Raw genomic sequence first — 21,759 nt, forward strand, 5'->3', positions numbered from 1 at the left:
CGTTCGCACGAGGAGTATTTCTGGAGTTATCAGTGATGCGATTCACTCACCGGGCAAAGAAGCCTTTTTTCTTTGCAGTGACAAAACATAGCCAACAAAATATCCACGTTTCCCCGCACGTTTCCCCACGTTTCGCCTCAGGACCCTGCAGCCGTTCGGACCCAAACTCAAAACGTCTTCATGAAACCACAACCCAGCCCAACCCAATCTAGACTCTTCTGAGGCTCAGGTCGATGAGCTTCCAACTCTAACTGCAGCCCCCATCAGCCTTCGTTACTTCGTCCTTCCCTTCATCTTCAACCTTCTTCTTCTTGGCGACGAGGCGACGACTTTGACGAATACAGCTCCAGTTGCTATCATTAGCATTCGAGGACCCACAATACACAACACTGTAGCTGTCGGAGATGGCGAACTACTCCGACCAGCATCTAGCACCGGGATGGACGCGCAGCAGCTCTTCAAGGACGCCGTCGAACGACCAGGGTCAGAGGAAGTCGGAGGGGAGCACCAACAGTCGAGGCCGAAAGAGTTTAGATGAAGATTTGGTATGTCCATGTTTCTCTCAGGCTCATTCGATCCGTTCCTTGTATGTCGGACTTTGGGAATCTCTCTGAGGAATGTCAAGTGCAAAGTCGCGACGACGAGTCGCCGTGATCGACACGCTTGATCGGGAATTACCATGTCTATCTGGTGCTTTGAGATACGATCCTTCCCTCCCAGAACTCTATGGTGAACCTTGCCGTCGATGTCGTTCCTGTGCGCGTTCCATGCAGACGCGATTCTGCTGGATTCTCATTGCATTGGTGGCGTCAAAAGCCATGCTCAGCCCTGCGCAGCTTCTTCCGACCTCATGATCATCCAACACACACACAAACACAGAAGACATCGTATTCGCCTTGAGCGTAACGCTATTGCAGCTGCGGAAGAGAAATAGCTCAGTCGGTCGGGATGATCAACTCTTCGGGGCACTCAGTCACTGACATATGCATGATGCGATGTTGATGTCCCATTGTCTGCGTCCGACCCCTGTCTAAGAACATAGGTATTGAGAACATGAGGCATGGACCGGCAGTCTCGACTCCAATGATGTTGTTGATCATCTTGGACTTTTGATCTATGCTGGCCTTGATGCCGGCGGTGTGTGATATATGGAATTCTCAACCGTAAAGACTGCACTGGTTTGCGTTTCGCGGAAGGACTCCCCATGCATCAGTCGAACAGATATAGAGCGCGTCAAGTGATATGTTATATATCATCATTTTGTGCGGGGCGACCATTTCTCGACACATGTCTCGACGTTTTCACGCGACGACAAGGCTATCACATAAGAGGCTGTTGATGATAGCACAAGGCAGAGTCGGACCCTATCGGACCAGCGCCCTTCGTGAGATCCACGGGGTCTCCCATCATCATGCGCGACGGTAGCGACGCACCTCCATCACTTTCTCTCACCATTCATCAAGGGGATCGTAGCTGTAGGCAGAGCGCACCGACATATGAGTCGTCCTGCGATACGAGTCTCCGACGGAATTGCGCTCTTTGCCTTGCTGTCAAAGCGTTTCACCTCGCGTCGTCGCAGGGTCGTGGCACTTCAGACTACTACAGCACCTCAGTTCATTCCAATCCCATCGTTTCTCACTTTCATTACCATTCTCTCCGCCCCACGGGACCGATCCTCCGCACCTGCCTGTCCCAGTCTGTCAATCAAATACTGATCAAAGAATGATGATCTTCACACAGCCCGACTCGACACCGAAATCGTCCCTCAATCTCTCCCGTTCGCCCTCTCGATCCCAGTCGAATTTATATCCCTACCCTGACCTCAACCCGAACATGCTTCCTCCCTCTTCCTCCTCTTCCTTCTCGTCCTACGCCTCGTCTTCTTCGCCGCGTCCGTCCAACGCTGCTTTACCACGTCCGGCGTACCCTGGTGGGCCGATTTCGAGCACAAGTACGCTTGATTTTGGATACGGGTATGGCTCGACTTCGACTTTGGGGTTGGGATTAGGGCTAGGACCGGTTACGGGTGTGGGAGGCAGTCAGGATGTATACGGTGGAGATGGGACGGTCCAGGGACACGGACACGGACAAACTCAAGCGCAACAAACGCTTCGGAAACCCAAATCGGCTATGAACCTCCTGAACGGGATCATCAAGAAGAGCAAGAGCAAGACGCATCTCGCCCACCACAACCACCACCACAACTCGCACGTCCAAGGCCGGTCCTCGTCGGAATTCGACTCCGCATCGCTCTCGCCACACCCACACCAATCCCAGTATCAGTCCGACCGTGCGATGTCCGCCGCTTCGGCTTCGACTCTGTCTTTCGCGAGCTCGACTTCGCATTTCATGGATCGCACGGCTTCCTTACCTGCGCTCAAACGCGGAAAAGGCAGCGCGTCGTCGACTGGATCTAATTCCAATTCGGGCTCTTCCTACAGACCGTCCATCAAGCTCCAGACGGACCTCACGGAATCTTCGTCCACACTCACACTCCCCCTTCCGCACCGCGCACGCAACCACCACCATTCGCGCGGGCACGGTTATGGACATTCGCAATCGGGCAATAGTAATAGCCATGGAGGGACGGAAGCGCACGAGCGCGAACGAGCGTATATGGATATTGACCTTAACCTCGATACGATGGATTTCTTAGCACCGAGCGCGGTGCCGAGGCCGGCGGGGCAGAAGTTGGTCAGTAGGGCGCCTGTGGTCAGGGATTCGGAGATGGGACGGGAGAGGGAGAGGCATAGAGGGAAGTTCGGATTGGGCGGCGCAGGTGCGGGTGCGGGTTCAAGCTCGAGGTTGCACCTGAATCAGAGTTACTCGAGTCTGCAGCAGCGATCGAATGGACAGCAGCAGCAGCAGCAGGAACAGGAGCAGGATAAGGAGAGGGAAAGGGAAAAGGAAGGGCACGGACAGAGTTATCGGAGCCCTTCGAGTCCGAATGGACCGCCTCTGTTTCGCGATCCGTTCTCTACGTCGCCGGCTTCGCCCATGTCGTTCACTTCGTCCATCTCCATCGCCAACTGGAACGGTTCCACAACTTCTTTCTCCACCATCGATACCGCCCGTGGCGAAGTGGTCTCTCCCTCTCCTTCTCCCGGTCTGGATCGTAGTCTCAGTCAAGCCCAAAGTCGGACTACCCTAAGTCGAAATGGCAGCCAGAGACAGGGCTCGCATTCATCGACCCTCAATGGAGTATTACACTCGAACGATCCCGTACCCGCAGACTCGGAAGACGCGGACTGGAACGCCCCGGACAGTTGGGCTGTCGATTGGGAGGACGATGTCGGGAGGGATTATGCGACTGATAGCGACGGGAGCTATGATGCCGATTTTGACGAGTTTGGGAGCTATGGCGTGCGTGGGGGGACGGATCCGGAGACGTTGGATATGGTCGATATGGAGATTGGGAGCGATTCGTCGCATTCGGGATCGGGTGGGAGTCATCGAGATCGCAGGGCGGTGGGAGCAGGACGTTGGGATGACGGTGGCGGGAGCGTACAAACTCACGGGCAAGTAGGATCTCGGTCGACGCATTCGCCTACCATCACGGTGAACAGCAGGTCCCTTGGCTTTAGCGTGAGCACGACGTATCCCGTGAAGATTTATAGGGCGGATGAGTCGTGGGAGATCCTGCCGATCAGCGTGGACGTTACCGTCGCGGATCTGACGAAGTTGTTGAATGTGACGATGTTGGGCGAGAATGAGAAGGAGATACATAGGCTGTTTTTGAGGGAGAGGGGACGAGGTGAGCCACTCTGACGTTCCTTTTTTTTCTTTTTGGTAGCTAACGAAAACCTAGAGCGATTACTTGCGCAGAACGAGAAACCAGGGAAGATCGTCCGAAATCGACTCGAACAAGCGGGCTACGATCCTTCCGACACTCTCGGCGAGCAGGTGTCGCGAGACCTGTCCACCTACCTGAAGTTTGTGTACAAGAGTGTCGTCTTGGGGCCTCCTGTAAGTTTCTTTATCATACTCTTGCGTCACAACGTGATAATAATCACCTCGTTCCTTACTTTTCCTGCCTAGTCTCAAGAACTTTCTGATGAGGCCGCTAGCTTCGAGCATATCAACGTCATTGACCAGGGCTACAAAGTCATTCCCATCGTATTCTACCGTCGCGCAAAGGACATCGTCTCGCTCAATCTATCTGGAAATCCAATGCTCGATATTCCGCTCGATTTCATCCAGTCGTGTACCTCCCTTCGCGAGCTGTGTCTTTCGAACATGGCGATCAAGAAGGTCTCGCAGAACATCCAGCATCTCCCAGCCTTGCAATCCCTCGACCTTTCGAGGAATCGGATTGGTGACCTCGAGGACGCCGGCCTGGACAGACTCGTACATCTCACGCATCTGGCGATCTACAATAATCGGCTTAATCGGCTGCCCTCGTATTTTGAGCGAATGGCGTCGCTGAAGATTTTGAACATGTCCAACAACAGGTTTCCGGTCCTTCCAGACGTAGTGTCTAAGTTACGGGTGCTGGAGGAATTGGATGCCTCGTTTAACCTGATCTCGACGTTGCCGGACAAGATTGGAGATCTGAGCGCCCTGGTGAAACTTATACTAGTGGGCAACAACATTTCGTGTTTCCCGGACAGCATCGCGGCGTTGGATCGGTTGCAGTTGCTGGATTGCAGACGGAACAATATCTCGGAGTTGGGACCTGCGTCGACGCTTCCGGGATTATGCGTCATCGACTTTAGTCGAAATCCGGTGGATGGACTTCAATTATCGCTCGGGCCACACGTCGACACCTTGACACTGTCTCACACTGAAATATCCGATATCGTCATTCCGCCGATCGTCTCCAAAGACACTATCATGCTCACCGCACTCACTCTCTCCCATTCGAACCTCACCTATCTCGATGAATCCCTCTTCTCCCATCTCTCCCTCCTCGAAGATCTCAACCTGGACCACAACCGCCTCCGCCAAGTGCCTGACTCCATCTGTGACCTTCGCGAACTGCGTTCCTTCTCATGTTCCGTCAACTCTCTCGCCGCTCTCCCAGATCGATTCAACAACCTCCAGAAACTCGAACGCCTTGACGTATACGACAACAATCTCACCGCTGTACCCCGCTCGGTCTACCAATGCCCACGCCTCAGCCGCGCCACACTCGCGTCCAACTTGATTTCCCTCGCCGAGCCTGTCCATACCTCGGTCGATTCAGTCGCATCTCCTGCCCTGAGCTCACTTACTGAGGTGTACCTGTGCGAGAATCGGTATGAGAGTAGTATCCTGTATGTGATCATGCAGCTGAAGGAACTGAGGATATTGAACATCGCGTTCAACGAGTTGGAGGAGATTCCGCCAGCCTTTTTCAAGGATTTGGTGAAGTTGGAAGAGTTGTATCTGGGCGGAAATAAGCTTTCGAGTCTTCCCACGGAGCATTTGTGGAAGTTGACGAGGCTGAAAGTCCTGTTCCTCAACGGTAACAGGTATTATCCGCTCCCTGTGAACTTCGTGGGACATCGGAGCTGATCATGATTTGTCCATAGGTTCCAGACGCTTCCCAAGGAGCTCGGGAAGATTCCGAGCTTGACAATGTTGGACGTGGGGAGTAATGATCTCAAGTACAACATCAGCAACTACGAGTTCGACTGGAATTGGTGCGTCATTTGCTATGTTTCTGTGCGTCGTGTTGTCTTATCACGGTCTTATCTCTCACTTTTAGGAACCACAACAAGAATCTACGATACCTAAACTTCTCCGGAAACAAACGCCTCAAAATCAAGCCCGACAGCACCCACGCGCACACCAATTCTGCGCCGGTCCATACGGAGGATAACAAGGGCATTGACCTGAGGCACCTCGCAGATTTTTCCGCCCTCACTCGTCTCGAAGTCTTAGGTCTCATGGACGTCACCACCGTCTTTTCCACTATCCCGGACGGGCACGCAGGGCGACGCGTGAGGACTTCGCTCTCGGAGATCAACGGTATGGCGTATGGCATCGCAGATACGCTCTCGCTATCCCAGAATCTCGGCGTCTTCGACCTCGTTCATCCGTCCTTCCGAGACAAGAACGAGGCGATATTCGCGATCTTTGGGAACGCTAAGGCGTCGAGTGGCAGCAACCTCCTCACGAAGTTTCTGTCGGATAGATTCTCACCGACATTCGAACAAGAACTGAGGTCGTCTCCATATAACCCTGGGGAGACGACTGAGGGAGTTCCAGATGCGCTGAGAAGGACCTTCCTCACTCTGAACGGCCTAGCATACCATTATCTGCTCAACCAAATTCGGGAGCATCCTTATCTCGTGGCAAATGGAAGCGATCCCATGAAGACAGGCGCGTCAGGCGTTGTTCTTTACATCCAGAACCGTACTCTATTCCTCGCCAACGTCGGGAGCTCACTGGCCGTTGTTTCTCGTGGTGGTCGAGCGACTGCTTTATCGGTGAAGCACGATTCTCTCGACCGGGGAGAAATCAACCGCATTCGTGCTGCCGAAGGTTGGATCTCACCGCGTGGGTTGGTCAACGATACCACAGACGTCTCTCGCTCCTTTGGATTCTTCGATCAAGTCCCGGTCGTGAACGCCCGCCCCGACGTCTTCAAATACGACTTTACCGACGAAGATGAATTCATCATTCTCGGCAACAATGGCTTCTGGGAGTTCATCTCCACTCAGACCGCAGTCGATATGGCGCGTTCAGAGTGGGCTGATCCCATGATCGCCGCTCAGAAGTTGAGGGACTTTGCGATCAGCTACGGGGCAAGGGGAAGTTCAATGGTCATGGTCGTCTCGCTCTCGTCCGCGTTCAAGCCGAGGCCCAGACAAGCTACCATCGAGTCATTGGGCGTAGTCGGCGAGTCGGATTTGGGGTCACCGTTGAGATGGAAGAGGAAAGAGGATGTAATAGATCGGTCAACGATCCTTGAGGACGCTACTGCCCCAGTCGGCCATCTCGCTCTCGTCTTCACGGAGCTCAAACACTCGGATTACCTATGGGAATCGAATCCTGGTATGCCTGAGGCGGCGAGGATGCACCACGAGATTCTGAGGAGGGAGCTTCATTCGTGTGGCGGGTACGAAGTGAAGAGGGAATTCGACACATTCATGGTGGCGTTCGAGACGGTATCGGCCGCGCTGCTCTGGTGCCTCAGGGTTCAGATCGAGCTTATGGACGCGGATTGGCCGAGAGAGATCCTGGAATGGGAGGGTGGCAGGGAGGTTCTTGGTTGGGATGGACAGATCGTCATGCGCGGCCTATCCGTAACTATGGGCATTCATTGTGGCACCCCTGCCTGCGAGCCCGACGCCATCACGAAGAGAATGGACTACTTCGGGTCCATGGTCAACAGGTCTGCGAGGATCAACTCAGCGGCCGATGGAGGACAGATCATGGTCAGCGCCGACGTCGCTAACGAGATCAGAGCTACGGTCCTTGGAAATGGACCCAAGACGGAATATTCGGCATACCAACCGGCACATATCGTCGACGCCGTGAAGAAGATAGGCATTTACTTGGTCTCCAAGGGAGAAGTAAAGTTGAAGGGGTTTGAGGTTCCCGAGACGTTGTCGCTTGTGTTCCCAAGAAGATTAGTGGGGAGGCATGAGACGGTCATCCTTTCGGAAGAATCAGACTCAGAGGAGCTCGCGGAGATGGATGAAGTGGATCCACAGTCGGTCCAGTACTTGCGCGACCTTTCCCAGGAATGTGCTTGTTTGGAAGGCATAGCTTCGCAGAAGCTTCGCGATTCTTCCTCTTCCCTCACCACCGCCGCCGCCACCTTAACCTCGTCTGGCATAGACGAGACAGCTGCATCAGGCTATTCCACTCATAACTTCACCCATCTCCAGTCAGCCATTCCAGACAAGCCATGCGAAGATCAAGTTTCCTCGGGTATTGATTTTGCACTCCTTCGTATAGCAAATGCTGCCTCCGTGCTCAACGAACCAGTTCCTGCCATGCCCTCTCTATCGGACTCTGCGAAAATCATGGCTGCGTTCGGGGGACGGAGGGGGCAACCACTCGGACCAGAGAAGCTGAAAAGACTCTTGGAATTGCTTGAGCCTTGATTTACGAGACATTGCCATGATTATCAACATTTTTACGGAACTTTTCCTTGGATTATATATTATTGGTCTTATTTTCTGGTTACACACACGTCGCTTTTACACTGCTTTCTCGCTATCCACTATTTACTCGATTTGCTTCCACGGGACGTATACCCAAACAACCAGGTTCGTTGATGATATATAAATGACGGCTCAAGCCACCGATACTGAAAGCTGTACAATGTCATAAGTTTGTCCCCGCGCGGTCAGTGAGGGTATGGCATCTTCTCCCATGCGACATCTCCCAACAACTTGACACATGTTCATGTCGACGACTGCCTCAAGCCTCAAGCGGTGCGTGGAAGCGAGGGACTACGGTGAAGAATGTCGGGAGTGACTTCCTCGGTGAGGGTCGACGTCATCTCCCTCAACTCTTTGGTTCTCTTCACGGGATCGTCTCCGAACTCGTCGATGACCGATTCTACTACCCTTTGGAAAGTGGAACGAGAGCCACCGTCACCTGGAGTGCCCTCAACACTACCCACGACGGCTGCTCGCCAAGTACCGTCAGAGCCAGTACTGGTACCAGCAGGGTGATGATGGTCGGAGAACCGGATTGCAGTCAAGGGTAGTCCACCCTCTACGTTCGTTCTGTTCATCATGTTTGTCTCACGGTCGGCGGCGCGGATGCGGAGAAGGAAACGCGCCGTAAGGATACCGGACAGCCTGTGAATAATAGAGAGGTGAACTACGCGTTGAAACGATGTTGGAGGAGGAGAGAATCATGCTTACGGGACCGCGAATGCGTTGAGACGAGTGAGGAAGGCCTTGGTCATACTTTTAGCGACTGGTCCTTGCGACAGAGACTAGACGTATACTCACTGCTCCTGCTGTCGGGGTGTGCTGATACCAATGTCATAGATCGTGAATATACATTACGGGACAAGGGGATGACAATGATTTAGTCAACTCACGAAATCCAGCACGGACACTGTGATTGTGATAGCCGATACCGCTCTAAATTGACACCGTGAGCGAGTGGTCGAATCGCTGTTCACTCAAATTTGTGACGTACACGAAATAGAGAATACCTGTTCACAAGTGCCCCAGAGAGAGTCAGGGTCGGCGAAGACACGAAAAGTTATTTCATACCTTGCTCAACCAGAAGGTACTGTAGCGTATCTTGGAGTTCTTCTCGCGTGGCACCAACGCGCATACTCCTCAGAGACTGAATTCCTCGAACGACGGTGAATGCGGCAGCCAGGCCATCGTAAACGGGAATCAAAATCGAAAGAACATCGTTCGCTGGGAGACATATAAGCAAAACAATCTAGCAGACTGCCATGAGAACGCACGGCTACGATGACGAAAAAAAAGGGCATCAGGGGGGCTTGTAATGTTGTGTAGGACGGCTAATAGGATTACTTACATCGGGAAACGTTGGGCGGAGCTAGTGCAGGACAACTTTAGGTTCTCCAACTGAAACAGAGCATCCTGATTAGAGCACCTTATTCCGTGATGATAAAATAGTACGTACGATATCGAGTGCAGGAATCATGATCCCGATGGGAAATAAGACACACAACACAAGCTTGCTTCGGGCGCACATAGCGTAGGCCCGCATACCAAGCACGGCTGGTGGTCTTTATCAGCGCCAAAGAAAATATCAAATTGACTCGACAGAAGGGGAGGGGTGTCACTCACTGATGATGGCTGCACGTCCTGTAACGCTGAGTGCGGCGACGAACCGATACCATGCATTGCATTCTCCTCCAAGAGTGCCAGCAACAGCAAGCAAATAGAGGAGATTTCCGGGGATGGCGTAGCGGCAACATATGTAGAGAAGGGTCGACACACGTTTCAACGAGTCTAGGCGCCAAATATAGCGCAGCTCGTCTGGAAAGGTGAGCAGGTAGTCGTAGTATAGCATTGCTGGTATAGTCGAAAAGCTTGAGCAAAAAATCAAGCTGGACGCGAGAATGTAAGAACCCACCAATGCTGGAGTACTGCATCCTGAATTTAAGAAAGCTATGGAGAAATTGGTGGGTCAGGAATATGAGGACGCGGATGGTATATGCGTCGGGGCTTACTGAGCGGTAGCGGTGGCGGCAACAGTGGGCATGATACAAAAGTAGAGGGGCCGTAAGCTACCTAGTGGTCTTCCTCGAAGAGAGTTCATCCACCTACTTATATGTGGGTAAATAGTGGGAACTCAACGCCCTAGTTTTAAACTTATCGTGTCCAGTTGGGGTACAGAAACTTCCATTCGCGCTTCTGAAGTTGGACTGGGATAATTTGGTCCGACCCCACCTGTTCACAACATCACCACGACCAACAAGCCGTGCCCATCTGCGAGCCAAATTATGGTGAACCGCCATCACGCCGTACGCAGTCGAGTGGCAAGCCAGCCATTTTGGACTCGCCAGAATTGGGCATTGTATTATAAAACCACAAACTGTTTCAGGTACTATGCTGAACGTCCACCGAGCATGCAATCGGTCAACGCATTATCAAAGAAAAAAGCAGCAGGCTTGGCCTTGATAACTATGGATAGGACGAATCCTATCATGCCCCATCACGTTAGTCAGCCTATGCTGATATTGCACGAATAGAATGATACATCCATGCACGCTCTCAAACTAAATGGGAGAGTCCGCATTCCGATGGTTTCTCGCTCTGTGAATAGATATTGATCTTTGTGAATGACACCTGTTCTTCTACTTCGGGTGGAATTTACATTCTGTGTAGACGCAGCATTGTTATTATTCCCGGCCAGAAAACAGAACCGATGCAGCACGGACTACTGCGAATCACGATGGAGCTCTGTGTATAATGTGAAGATGCATTGTGTTCTTCGGTAGAATAAGCCGAACTGTACTCGAACTGTACTCGAACTGTCGGGCTATATGACTCTTTGTGCATTTTGATTGACCTGGCGCATAATACCTGAAGTCAAGATACGAGTTGAACACGATGCAAGAAACGTTGTTGAGCCTGGTATGTAGCGTTTTATCCCCACAAATTCCCTGGCGAAGGCTTCGCCGAGTAGGTAGCCTACAATATAAATACGTATTGCGAGGCACGCTTTGATGCACCGTCAGGATGCCGCAGATGTCCGTGTCTTTCGCCGAAATGCAAAATTAGGTCTGGCACTCCAAAACCTGACTCACATTAAGTAGTCTCGTCGCGAACATTCATAGCAGTCCGCATTGCTAAGGAACGCGAAATGATAGCACGGAATGGGAAAATATACGTGGCAAACACTCAATATTTGCCACCACACAGTAAACACGGGGACGCAATGCCAATATAACCTCTGTGGAGATGGAGCGTCTGGGAACAATAGATGACCCTCGGGCTTTTTTCTCGTCAGAGATCAACCGCTATTATTAGGAAGGCTGAAGTGTATTTAAAAGAGGACTTAGAGTAAGACAAGAACCGTCACTCTGGAATAGCGTCCAGTTGTTCTGGAATAGCAAGCGTGCGACGTGCGACAAAAACAGAGTCGGAGACTCGTCGGAGCCGCGATGACAGAACAAGACCAGAACCGTAGACACTTACCATGGAAGTAATGGAAATTAGAGAGATGGAGATGGTATGTTGTGAGTAGGGCAGCCACAAAAAGCATGTCGAGACGCATTGAAGTTGAAACGTTGAAACCTCATCAATATCTTGATGCTTGTGTACAAATAGGTCCAAACAGTTTGGTTGATTTGTGCGGAATCATGCGAAGCTTCCCGACGGCAAACTCCGACGCCACACTCGATATGGGGCCCAAACCTCCGTGATCATGAAATTGACCGGCATGAGTTTGCTTTCGAATTGCTCCCCCGAGCTCACCCCTCCAAGCCTCGTCCTACTTGATGCTTTTTGTAACAACCAATTTTAAGCTTCACGTTTCTGATGCCTATCTCGAACAACCTGGATCACACGACGAGTTGCACTGAAGGCGCGTCTCTCAGCTTACAACTAGAAGACGTCGAACGCGAGTTCCAAACGCGAATCGAACATCTTCTCCGCGAAACCGAACTGAAGATCAAAGCGCTTCGTCTGGAGCAGGAATCTAAGCTCAATTCAGTTGAGCATGAGTATGAAGGAAAGGTATCTACGCTCAGACGTCAGTTAGAGAGTACAAGTTGTGGGTGCCGAACAACGGCGGGCGCAACGACAAGAGACGATCGGAATCCTTCTTCCGTTAAGAACAGAGTCATAGCAGGTTCCTTTCGTTGGTATTGTCCCCTTGTATCATTAAATTCCCCTTGAAACATATGGCCCGAATACTGACAGCTAGTAATCTTGCAGCCGCGGGACTATCTCTTGAAGCGCAAAAGGTCTACCTATCGAGATGTAGACTACAGAAGGCTTTTCTCACGGACGCAAGACCACCCAAACCTGAGGTAACGAACGCCTGAAACCATCTTTCCATGCTTCCGCGCTGCGTCTGACTTTGGTCCATCTACAATCCATAGGAAATGCCCATATGTGACGCGATATTCGCTGCCCTCGAGCAATACGACATGACCGTCGAACACCTTCAAGTGCGCCTCTCAATTTCCCCTTGACCTGTTCATTTGTCGATCCTGCACTTTTCCTGTCTTTCTTGGCCTACACTTCGATTCTAAGTCATACTGTGGCGGCCGCCGCCCATTCTCATCCCTTATACTGACTCGACATAATCGCCATGCCAGGTTACCAAAATTGGCAATATTATGCGCCACATATCACAGAAACCTCCTCAAACTATACCTCGCGATGATGAATTCAATTTCCGGCATCGCGCTGACGTTCTCGTGAAGAAGTGGCAAGAGCTCCTACCCGCGATAACTTCCTCTCCTGATCAGCCTCGTACGACCGCTGTGACGCAATTGACGGGAGTGGATCACCAGAACGTGCCGGGCCCGAGTATCATACATGGTGTTAAAAGGAGGAATGACACCAGCGGTGGGGCGGATGGCGGTGCAGATGAGAAGAGTACAGCGGAGCGACGGAAGAGACCACATCAAGAGTGAGACGTGTGACTGCTGGTAGAAGGTGGATAGAAAGTCGACGGTGTCTGGGATTGGCAGGCGACGATGTTACGTTTTGCGCGATAGTATGGAGATTTAAACTCAACTCATGGTATGACTACTGTTTAGGTCACTTGCTCTCTCGCGGAGACTTTCAAGTAGAGCTATGATGGAAAGAGCAACGGAGAGCATGATGACTGTGGGTCAGCGCATCGAGTTCGGGTTTGAGAAAGCGAGCAGCGGGTCAGATTAGGGTCAGACGTCTGGATCAAAACGGGAAAGATCCAAACGACACTCACGGCGGACTCGCCTTCGTCCTACACCCACCCCGGTCCCAACGAAAGCAATTTATAGAATGTTTATAGGACGAGAGGTTAATGTGGTTACAAACTCAAACTGAGGCGTCCAAGTTGACTTCCATAGTACGTGCTGACTATGCTGCAAGCTATGGCCGTCCTGGTGATTTAGGAAAAAATCAGTGGTTTCCAATGCACACCTCATGAGCCCCATAAGCACGTCGTGCACCAGGAAAGGCGTTTTGAGAGTGCGTAAACAATGACCTTGTCTACCGGCAAGTATATGGTATCTATCTTGTACCAAAGCAAAAAGGGCAATATCCAAGAGCGTTTTCCTCTACCCGCTCGCGCTCAGCTACCCATCTATCACGTTCTCCATCCATCCACCCATTACATCTCAACAATCGTATGTCTATGTTCGTATATCGTCACACGTCCCCATCCCGCAATCTCCGCGACCTCGCAGCCTAGATCCGCTACCCGAATTTATCCTCACTCGCAACCAATGGTATCGTCATCCTTCCGTCCGCCCGTCCCTACCCCCTCAACAGCATGACCAAAATCCCCACCAACACCACCAACAGTGACACAATCGCCCAGCTCCAGTCCTCCCAAAATCCGTTGATCTTAAACACTTCTAACTTCTGCTCACCCTCTCCTTGCACCTGCACCTCGATCTTATGTCTCATTCCCGGCACGTTCTCCCCCACCAACACAAACAACGTCTGTCTCTCGATATCGTAACGATAAGTATCGCTGGAGCTGAGGCCAGTGACGACAAGTTGGCGGCCGGCAGTTAAGGAGGATGGTACGAAGATAAGAGTTTCGCGGGATGTGAGGATTGGATTCGAAGTAGGCGCGAGAGGAGGACGGTTGACCAGCGGGAGTGAGGAGTTCTCTTCCTTGGCTGGAGAGCCGGGTATAGCCCACTCGTATACAAACTTCCCCGTCGTCATCTCATACTCGAACTTCAGCGGTATACCTGCCGTCTTCGCCGGATACGGCCTCACGATGGACTGGAGGATCCGGCCCCCTGCGTCTAAGGCCTTGGAAGTCTGTTTGAGCGATGAAGGATCGGACTCGGAGACGGGCAAAGCACGTGAACGGCTGAACCAGGAGAAGTTTTCGCCGTTCCAGTCATCGCCCGCCGCATCGTCGTTGAAGGGGTTGTAGTTCCAAAGTCTGGATGAAGAGGGAAAGTGAGCGAGATGACACACAAGATAAGAAGAGGGAACGTACGTGAACCCGACGAGAGCTTGTTCTAAGCCCGTGATCATAGCGTCCATCATCCGATTCTGCCACTTCCAGTCGTCCGTCCTGAACGCCTCTCCCTTGCTGGAACACACAACGAACAATCAGCATCGTCAAAATCCCCCATAGAAGAACATGGCTTATGGGAGAGCAAGAGACGTACTTCATGTCCATCGGAATCCCACACTCTCCAATCACGACCGGCTTCTCGCCCAATGCCTCGTATCCCTTCTCCACGATATTCCGGATCTGAAGCTTGAAGTTCTCACGCGCGCCACGGTGGCCCCAGTAGAACGCTTTCAGGGGGAACATACCCTGCGTGCACATCATCACGATTTAGTGCCTATGACCTCTCAAGCACGATGGCGGAGGGAGTGGATTTTTGAGAGAGGAGGCAAAACGCACGCGTGAGAGGCCTTGAACGTTGACGGAGAAGTCTCCGTAGGCTTTGTTGAAGAGAGTATTGAGGCAATACCTGAGCGTGCACAATGGTAAGCATGGCGGTCAATATAGGATGGACAGATCAGCTGGGACATACCAATGAGGCGCATAGACCATATTCTCAGGCTGATGTTCCGGCGTCCACGAAGCCGGGCAAAACTGGGCGCAAAGTTCATGGCTGTGAGTGGCTTCCTGAATATGGCTGAAGACTGAGAGCTCACCTCATTAGGTATCGGCTCCAAGAACACCATCTTCTCCTCACACCCTCTCCCCACACCTCTCACCCGTTGTGTCCACCTCTGCAAAAATGGATAATAAAAATCTTCATACCACTCCACCTTCTTCCCCGTCTCCGGATTCTTGACGAAATAATTCTCCCTCAACACGACCCCTTCCTTCTTATTCGTATCGTACCCCCACACGCCATGCATCTCCCAGATGTCCTTGCCGGACGTGGGTCCGTCCGGACGCCAGGCTTTTCGGGAGGATGAATTGAGGACGGACTGAGAAGTGAGACGGGTGGGGAGGGGAAAGGAGCGGGTGTAGTGTGGGACAGTGGTTGGGTAGCCGGAGCCGAGGAGGAAGGATTGCAAGGCGGAGGCTGTGAAGGAGACGGAGGATTAGAAAGATAAAGGATGTTTAAATGCAAGAAGACAGGGCACGTACGAACGTGAGAAAGGTGTAAGTCGGTGTTGTAGTCAAATCCATGCAACGAAGGGAGGTCAATATATCCTCTATGCGGCTCGTTCATCAACTATACATGGCAATCAGGATCAATTAATCCCAAAGCGCGAAATTGATATGTCGTTCAGTGGAGAGATAATACGCACCTCAAACCCAATGACGCCTTCCAGGTCACCGACGGTACGTGCGACGACCTCCCATGCGCCCAAGAACGCGTTTTGCAGGAACTGTTGGACTGGCACCTCCGATCCATCGCGAGTCTTGATTTTGAGCTTGGGCGCAAAGACGTCGCCAGCCCAGAAGCATGTCCTGCACCGTCCGTAGAACCACTTTCAGTTTTGTTTCGCACATCCTCAACTTCACCCTCAAGCCTTCGAGATCACAGAACTCAATAAGATGAAACGAAAGGTCGAAAGACTCACGCCATAGTCGCCGCTGCCAATTTCTGGTACCCGCACGGCCATATTCCCCTTTCAGCCTCAACATGACCACCACCCTTCACACCTAACAACCACGCCGCCCCACTCTCCTCCAATGCATGTAGGTCAAATCCGACCATTTCGAGTGTCCATGCTGGTGCACCAGAACCTCCAGAGTAGCGAGACCAAACATCTTGGTGCATCGAGACGAAGGCGGTCAGGCCGTAGGAGGGAAGGAGGGAGAGGATTGAACGGAGGTAGGTGACGTAGGAGGTGTCGTAGATGCCGCTAGGGAATTATAATGCAAAACATGTAAGTGGATAGGGAAGTGATGGGAACGGACAGGAGAAGGGGCGTACGGGCCATCGTGTTCGACTGCTTCCCATGTTACGAGGAAGCGAACTGTGATGTATTTCAGTGATCTGCTTGCCCAAGGTACAAAGAAAAAGTGCGCACCGAGCGTCAGACCCCATCTCCTTAATCTTGCGAGATGCTCGGGCGCTTCTTCCAGAGGGAACGGACGTCCGACAAACGTGACGCTCTCATGACCAGCGGGGAATGTCGAGTGGTCACCGTTCGCTGGACTTCACCAACACACGTCAGCACGGTTCTGTCAAATCTCTCGCTGGAGACTGTGAAAAGTCAAGTGAGGAAAAGGCTGTACGCACGTCTTCGAAGACCCAGAGAGGTTTACTCCGCGCAAGCTACAGACGCGTCCATACGCGTCCACAAAGTGTCGTCCGTGTGTTCGTATCTTTCCACCAATGCCTGCGGACGACCAGTCATGCGCGTATGAAGGTGACGACCCGACAGTGTAATCCTTGTTGATGGATGGGTGTGGCCCAAACTATTTCGCGTGACGTTGAACGGTGAGTATTCAATACTTGACGCGCAGCCGCGTAAGCCCACCTTGATATTCTGGTGAGACTCTTCAGGAGAGCTGGAAGCAGAACCTTTCCTCGCGTCCTGTTCGCCAGGACTCATAAACTGAGACGACTCCACGCCGGGTACCATGATGAAAGACGCTTCGGACGGAAGTGGTGATTCCAGCATTGGGTATCCTAATGTTCTTGGGATCTGATGGAAAGCCGTATAGCCGCTACCCTCACAACGATGAAAGCAAGTTCGCTGGCGTTTGTGTGGAATGACCGGGGTGAGGGTGATGGCGGTTGGGAGGGACCTCCGTTATGCGAGTGTGGCGCAATGTCGAACTCATTGTGTGGCGAACCACGCGGGCGGCGGACCTTCAAATTTTCCAAACTCGGCCCTCTTGTCGCCGTTTTCCTTGAGTTTTCCTCTTCAGCGCTTCATCTATCTGTTTGGACTGCCTCGCGCCTTGATCCCTGCGCCTTGATTCTAGTATGTTTCTGGTGAACGGCTAGGTACTCTCCATACATACTCGAGTGACCTTGCTGAGACTCGTCAGTCTTCGTCGTTTTGCTGGCACTGTCAGGAAGACAAGCAGTTGCGTTCTTTGAGAACGCTCTGGAGCCATGTATCTTCATCCTGATATTTTGCATCATGGGCTTGGGACTTGCCTTACATTCCCCGAGTAACTATACTGAGGGTGGCTGCTATATTGGAACCGGCTATTCCATGGGCTGCATCCTCATGGGACTGCGCCGTATAACTAGCCTTTTGTTCTAGCCAGGCAGTGCAATGATCAATTCCAGCTTCCGAGTGTCCTCTCAGGCTGTACCAGTTTCTCATCGTGATCGTGCATCCCTCGCTGCCTTTCCTGCTAACCTAAGCTGTATTCTCGTGCTACTCAAAAACTTTCAAATTGTCGCTCGGAGTCCTCGATGATCACCGAGCGAACACATCGGCATTGCTTGAACACCCTTGCACTCGGACCACCGATACCTTTGGCTGTATCGCGCATCACAGTACTGCAACAGTGAGCGAGCGAAAGCAGAACGGTCTGGTAGGTGTTTAAAGTGATGGTGGGGGGCTATGTCCATGCATCTTTGGAGCGAGTAGAGTCAGTCTCTATCTTGTTCTTCTGTCGGTGAAAATATTAATGGCCTTGCCCTCAGAGATTTGCGAGATCACACAGCAGTCCAAAGATATTCTAGGTACATGCACTAGAAGGCCAAACATAGGCCATTAGAAGGTTCTATTCACGCCGTGATCTGGAGCGGTAAATTGTGTAGGTGTGCGCTGAGTTCATGCGGTATGGTGTTATATCCTCGTCGACATGGAGCCTCTCCTTCCTGATTTGTTTGGCAAAACTACCAAGAAGTTTCTATCAGCTGCCTCGACAAACTCCTGCTACGAGTTCTCTGCATATGATTATATAACACCTTCTACCTCTTGTTCTTGGTAGAATAGAAATTGGATCGGCGTCCATTGTACCTCCAGTGGGAAGCTCGGTGAGTGTGGCACAGCGGAGCGCCGACAAGAATAACCCACCTCGCCTGGCACCGGTGCTTGAATACATCTATCTGATGAACGTTACAGCAGAATACGCAGACACAGTAATCCTCGTTGCCATGGGCGATATATACAGGCCGTTGCGGGCTGGCTTTGCATCCCCCCAACTCTGCCTTAAACCCCGTCGTCGATAGCTGAGCTTACACACAGCTATGCCCATCTTCGCCTTCACTGCTGGATCTTTGGACGATATCATCACAGTCATCACTCTCGCAACACAAATAGCCAAGGTCCTTGCCGAGAGTACCGACTCGACGAACGAACACAGATTCCTCGCTGCCGAGCTCACGACGTTCACTGATACCCTCAGGATTGTTCGTCGTGAGCTTGAGTCACCTACTCTCAGTAACTCGGCGAGGCGTGCTCTGATGCAGTCAGTATTGAGTTGTAAAGAAATCCTTTCAGAGATGGAGCAAAAAACGATGAGTGTTAGAGGATTCAGTGGACAAGAACCGAGTGGTATGTGGAGGGTATTGACCTTGCCACGAGTAGTGCGGTGGGTTCTGTTTAACAAAGAGGAGGTGGAAGAGTACAAGAGGAGGCTTTCGTCGCAGTGGGCGTGCATGAACACCATTCTCGAGGCTTCAAACAGGTGCTGTGCGTCACTGCGTTATTTCTCCCCATTTATGAGTTCTGATTCGTCAGGGTCTACATTATGGGGGACAGTTCGACTACAGGTGCAATCCGCCAGACAACGTCTTCCATCGAGAATACTGCCATCGGAATAGCTCAATCCACCTCGTCCATGCACGCCACCATCCTCGACATTGCTCAATCCATCGCCGTCTTCCAGAACCTATTCCTGCGCCATATCCACAACGTCGCCGATCCTGTCGACCTTCAATCATCTCTATTCTTCGTTGACCTCCTCGGAGAGAAAAACGTCGTGCCAATGAACTTCTGTGAATCCGAAGAGGTCTGTCGATTTCAATACTATATGATGATGAAATGAAGTTCATGTCCGTATTTTTCATGAACTGGAAGACATTGCACAAATATCTAAAACTTTTCTTTGCTGCCAAAGCTGGAGGAGATTTAGTTCAGTGCAAGGACTACATGTTATTGTCCCAGGGTGGAACTAGGATTTATCTGGACACTGAAGAGTTTGCGTTGCAGAGCGAAAAGGGGTCTACTGTCATGCCCAGAGAGAGGACCTACATACACCCTGGCATAACGATTTACATGAGCGCCATTATATACCCAGATGACGCCAATGGACACAGTCCCCAGTCCAGGAGGTGCCCCTTATGCCTGACTATAAATCGCTGCCAGCGGAAAAGGATGTATGCGTGTGTGCAAGTTATCAAGTGGTCAGTCACCTATATCCCAACTCTATCCTTACATCGTCTTGGGCACATACTTGGCTGACAACGCACAACTTAGCATATATTGCAGTGGCGTGTTTCAGTTGGACATCGGTACTAGGACGGAAGTGCCCAAAAAAACCGGTCAGACAAGAGATCGCGTGGAATACGAGTTGCGTGATCGACTTCGATTCATACGTCGTGTACGCATGCACCTAAATCCAAGTGTATGTGTCCCCTTTTACTCTGGAATGACACAAATGTTGGAGATGACTGACACATGTTATTTCTGTAGCTTTGTATCTCCAAGCCCTAATAGCGAATGCCTCGAGGAATTTGTATCCCACGGAAGAGCCTCAACGGCTTTCACATACCCCGTCTTTTAGCGCATGATGCAGTGGCAGGCCCGGGATTGTAGCATGATGCACGACACAAAGTCCATATATTGGTAATTGAACAGTGTTATAAATGCACCCAGTTATTAGTGGCAGTCATGCAAAATCGATAATCATCGCGTCCTCTGGTATGACCTCGAGATATTTCGTGGGTGTGTCGAATTACTACCCAACATGATGCACAATAGGGCTTATATGTTAGTGAAAACTTGGAACATTTTGCAAAATCTCATTGGCGGATCGGACAGATCTTCTGCCAACGAGTTCCAAGTAAACTTGAAACATATAAGGTCTAATAGAGGTTTTAAGATACGGGCGCTTCAGCGGTTTGGGGACAGAACTTGGGAGAGCCCAGAGATCAAAGTGGCTCTGGGTTCCATGCTCCACATCAGCGACTTCGCGCCGCCTCTGCATAGAGCGCGCCTTGTCCGCTCTTTATTCTATGCCAGTTTTTCCTCTATTCCTCACGGGATACAGTGTACCTGTGCCATCAAAACATAGCATGAAGTTGCTAGAGGAAGATAGATGCTGTATTAGATGTTATCTGCAGCCTTAAAAGTAAGAGTTTCTGCGAGCTTCGGATCGGCGAATCTGAAGGTCGGCAAGGTCAAATTTCAAGTAATAGTTCGTTTCTAAACCCTCGGTAGGCGCCGACGCAGGCCAAAGGAGGGTGATCAGCCAATCACTGCCGGCCTACACATCCCCCTTTGAAATGAACCTTCACTTGAAATTCTCACTTTTAAAACTCATTCTCATCGCTTTGCAACGCAAAAGTCCATTTTTCTGGCTGGAGATAACATCTATTACCCTCAGCAGCATCCGAGGGATCGAGGCGGAATAGTCTGAATGCTTCTGCCTTCGTCGTATGCGGGGCTGGCGCTCCAGGTGGAGCAAAAATCCGGCCAGACAGATATGAACTCTGGGCCCGTTTCTTAAAACCTCTAATATAACGAGGGGAGAGAAGGGAGGTTTGAGGTACGAAAAAGCAGACCGTCAAGGACGGATCTGATCGCGCGCTAAATCGGTGCGGGAGAAACTAGGCTCGTCGCCGCTGACAATGGCGAAGACTGACTCTCCTCCGAAAAAAAATCGAAAATCCACAGTCGTGCTTGAGATGCTATAGTATGTGCATGCAAAACACGAAGACAGTGAACTGGACGATGAGTAAAACAAATCTCGGTGACTTTTCGTGCCAAATGGGTGAGTTCGGAGGCCCGTTTCTAGGCTGTTTTTGCACTCGTTTCTCGGTCCGCTGTTCAACAGAAAAGGAACTCCAGAATGCATGGTTTTCCTGATGCACAGAAACACAAACGCAAGGGCTCTCATCCGATCAAAAATCGACTCCAGCTTCCTTGCTGTGCGCCGAGGCCTCTAAACGTTACGCAAACCTACTACAGAAAGTCACACAGTGGGTGACTATCCGTAGCAGTCTATGAGCGTTTCTATATGCACATAAACCCAAACACAAAGGCTCGCATCCAATCCAGAATCGACTTCGGCCTCCCATCGAGG

The 21,759-nt window shown here is 51.3% G+C and overlaps 5 protein-coding genes across 5 annotated transcripts; 3 read left to right on the top strand and 2 right to left on the bottom strand.

Annotated features, from left to right (window-relative positions):
* Positions 1-3,405: 3,405 nt before the first annotated feature.
* On the top strand, positions 3,406-8,039 carry STEHIDRAFT_55643 (L domain-like protein; the record flags this gene model as incomplete). Its single annotated transcript, XM_007303127.1, has 5 exons — positions 3,406-3,754; positions 3,809-3,966; positions 4,039-5,453; positions 5,514-5,624; positions 5,690-8,039. 5 exons carry the CDS (start codon positions 3,406-3,408, stop codon positions 8,037-8,039), a joined length of 4,383 nt encoding a protein of 1,460 aa, XP_007303189.1.
* A 326-nt stretch (positions 8,040-8,365) lies between these two features.
* On the bottom strand, positions 8,366-10,140 carry STEHIDRAFT_156036 (uncharacterized protein; the record flags this gene model as incomplete). The annotated part of the gene is made up of 9 exons (XM_007303292.1): positions 8,366-8,744; positions 8,811-8,845; positions 8,901-8,921; positions 8,993-9,035; positions 9,094-9,109; positions 9,171-9,323; positions 9,723-9,950; positions 10,012-10,046; positions 10,109-10,140. 9 exons carry the CDS (start codon positions 10,138-10,140, stop codon positions 8,366-8,368), a joined length of 942 nt encoding a protein of 313 aa, XP_007303354.1.
* Positions 10,141-11,861: 1,721 nt separating this feature from the next.
* STEHIDRAFT_120805 (uncharacterized protein) lies at positions 11,862-13,376 on the top strand. Its single transcript, XM_007303293.1, has 4 exons — positions 11,862-12,243; positions 12,321-12,415; positions 12,488-12,556; positions 12,707-13,376. The coding sequence occupies exons 1-4, from the start codon at positions 11,922-11,924 to the stop codon at positions 13,025-13,027; spliced, it is 807 nt and encodes a 268-aa protein (XP_007303355.1). The 5' UTR covers positions 11,862-11,921; the 3' UTR covers positions 13,028-13,376.
* A 188-nt stretch (positions 13,377-13,564) lies between these two features.
* On the bottom strand, positions 13,565-17,216 carry STEHIDRAFT_120807 (cytoplasmic protein). The gene is made up of 13 exons (XM_007303294.1): positions 17,025-17,216; positions 16,784-16,962; positions 16,572-16,699; positions 16,475-16,517; positions 16,119-16,403; positions 15,843-16,005; positions 15,679-15,766; positions 15,234-15,613; positions 15,110-15,171; positions 14,977-15,046; positions 14,735-14,886; positions 14,560-14,655; positions 13,565-14,502 (listed from the first exon to the last, which is right to left on the bottom strand). Exons 1-13 carry the CDS (start codon positions 17,127-17,129, stop codon positions 13,857-13,859), a joined length of 2,397 nt encoding a protein of 798 aa, XP_007303356.1. The 5' UTR covers positions 17,130-17,216; the 3' UTR covers positions 13,565-13,856.
* A 1,484-nt stretch (positions 17,217-18,700) lies between these two features.
* STEHIDRAFT_156039 (uncharacterized protein) lies at positions 18,701-20,168 on the top strand (the record flags this gene model as incomplete). The annotated part of the gene is made up of 4 exons (XM_007303295.1): positions 18,701-19,007; positions 19,041-19,145; positions 19,226-19,464; positions 20,148-20,168. 4 exons carry the CDS (start codon positions 18,701-18,703, stop codon positions 20,166-20,168), a joined length of 672 nt encoding a protein of 223 aa, XP_007303357.1.
* Positions 20,169-21,759: the final 1,591 nt, after the last annotated feature.

The sequence above is a fragment of the Stereum hirsutum genome, assembly GCF_000264905.1.
Source record: "Stereum hirsutum FP-91666 SS1 unplaced genomic scaffold STEHIscaffold_6, whole genome shotgun sequence".
NCBI classification, from domain to species: Eukaryota; Fungi; Basidiomycota; class Agaricomycetes; order Russulales; family Stereaceae; genus Stereum; species Stereum hirsutum.

What these genes read in the sequence shown, in the direction of transcription:
- STEHIDRAFT_120805 (XM_007303293.1), top strand. Translation starts at nt 11,922, where the DNA reads ATGCCTATCTCGAACAACCTGGATCACACGACGAGTTGCACTGAAGGC. An exon ending in AGTCATAGCAGGTTCCTTTC is followed by an intron (nt 12,244 to 12,320) that starts GTTGGTATTGTC and finishes GTAATCTTGCAG; the next exon opens with CCGCGGGACTATCTCTTGAA. An exon ending in CAAGACCACCCAAACCTGAG is followed by an intron (nt 12,416 to 12,487) that starts GTAACGAACGCC and finishes TACAATCCATAG; the next exon opens with GAAATGCCCATATGTGACGC.
- STEHIDRAFT_120807 (XM_007303294.1), bottom strand. Translation starts at nt 17,129, where the DNA reads ATGGTACCCGGCGTGGAGTCGTCTCAGTTTATGAGTCCTGGCGAACAG. An exon ending in GAGATGGGGTCTGACGCTCG is followed by an intron (nt 16,518 to 16,571) that starts GTGCGCACTTTT and finishes AATACATCACAG; the next exon opens with TTCGCTTCCTCGTAACATGG. An exon ending in GGGATTCCGATGGACATGAA is followed by an intron (nt 14,656 to 14,734) that starts GTACGTCTCTTG and finishes TGTGTGTTCCAG; the next exon opens with CAAGGGAGAGGCGTTCAGGA.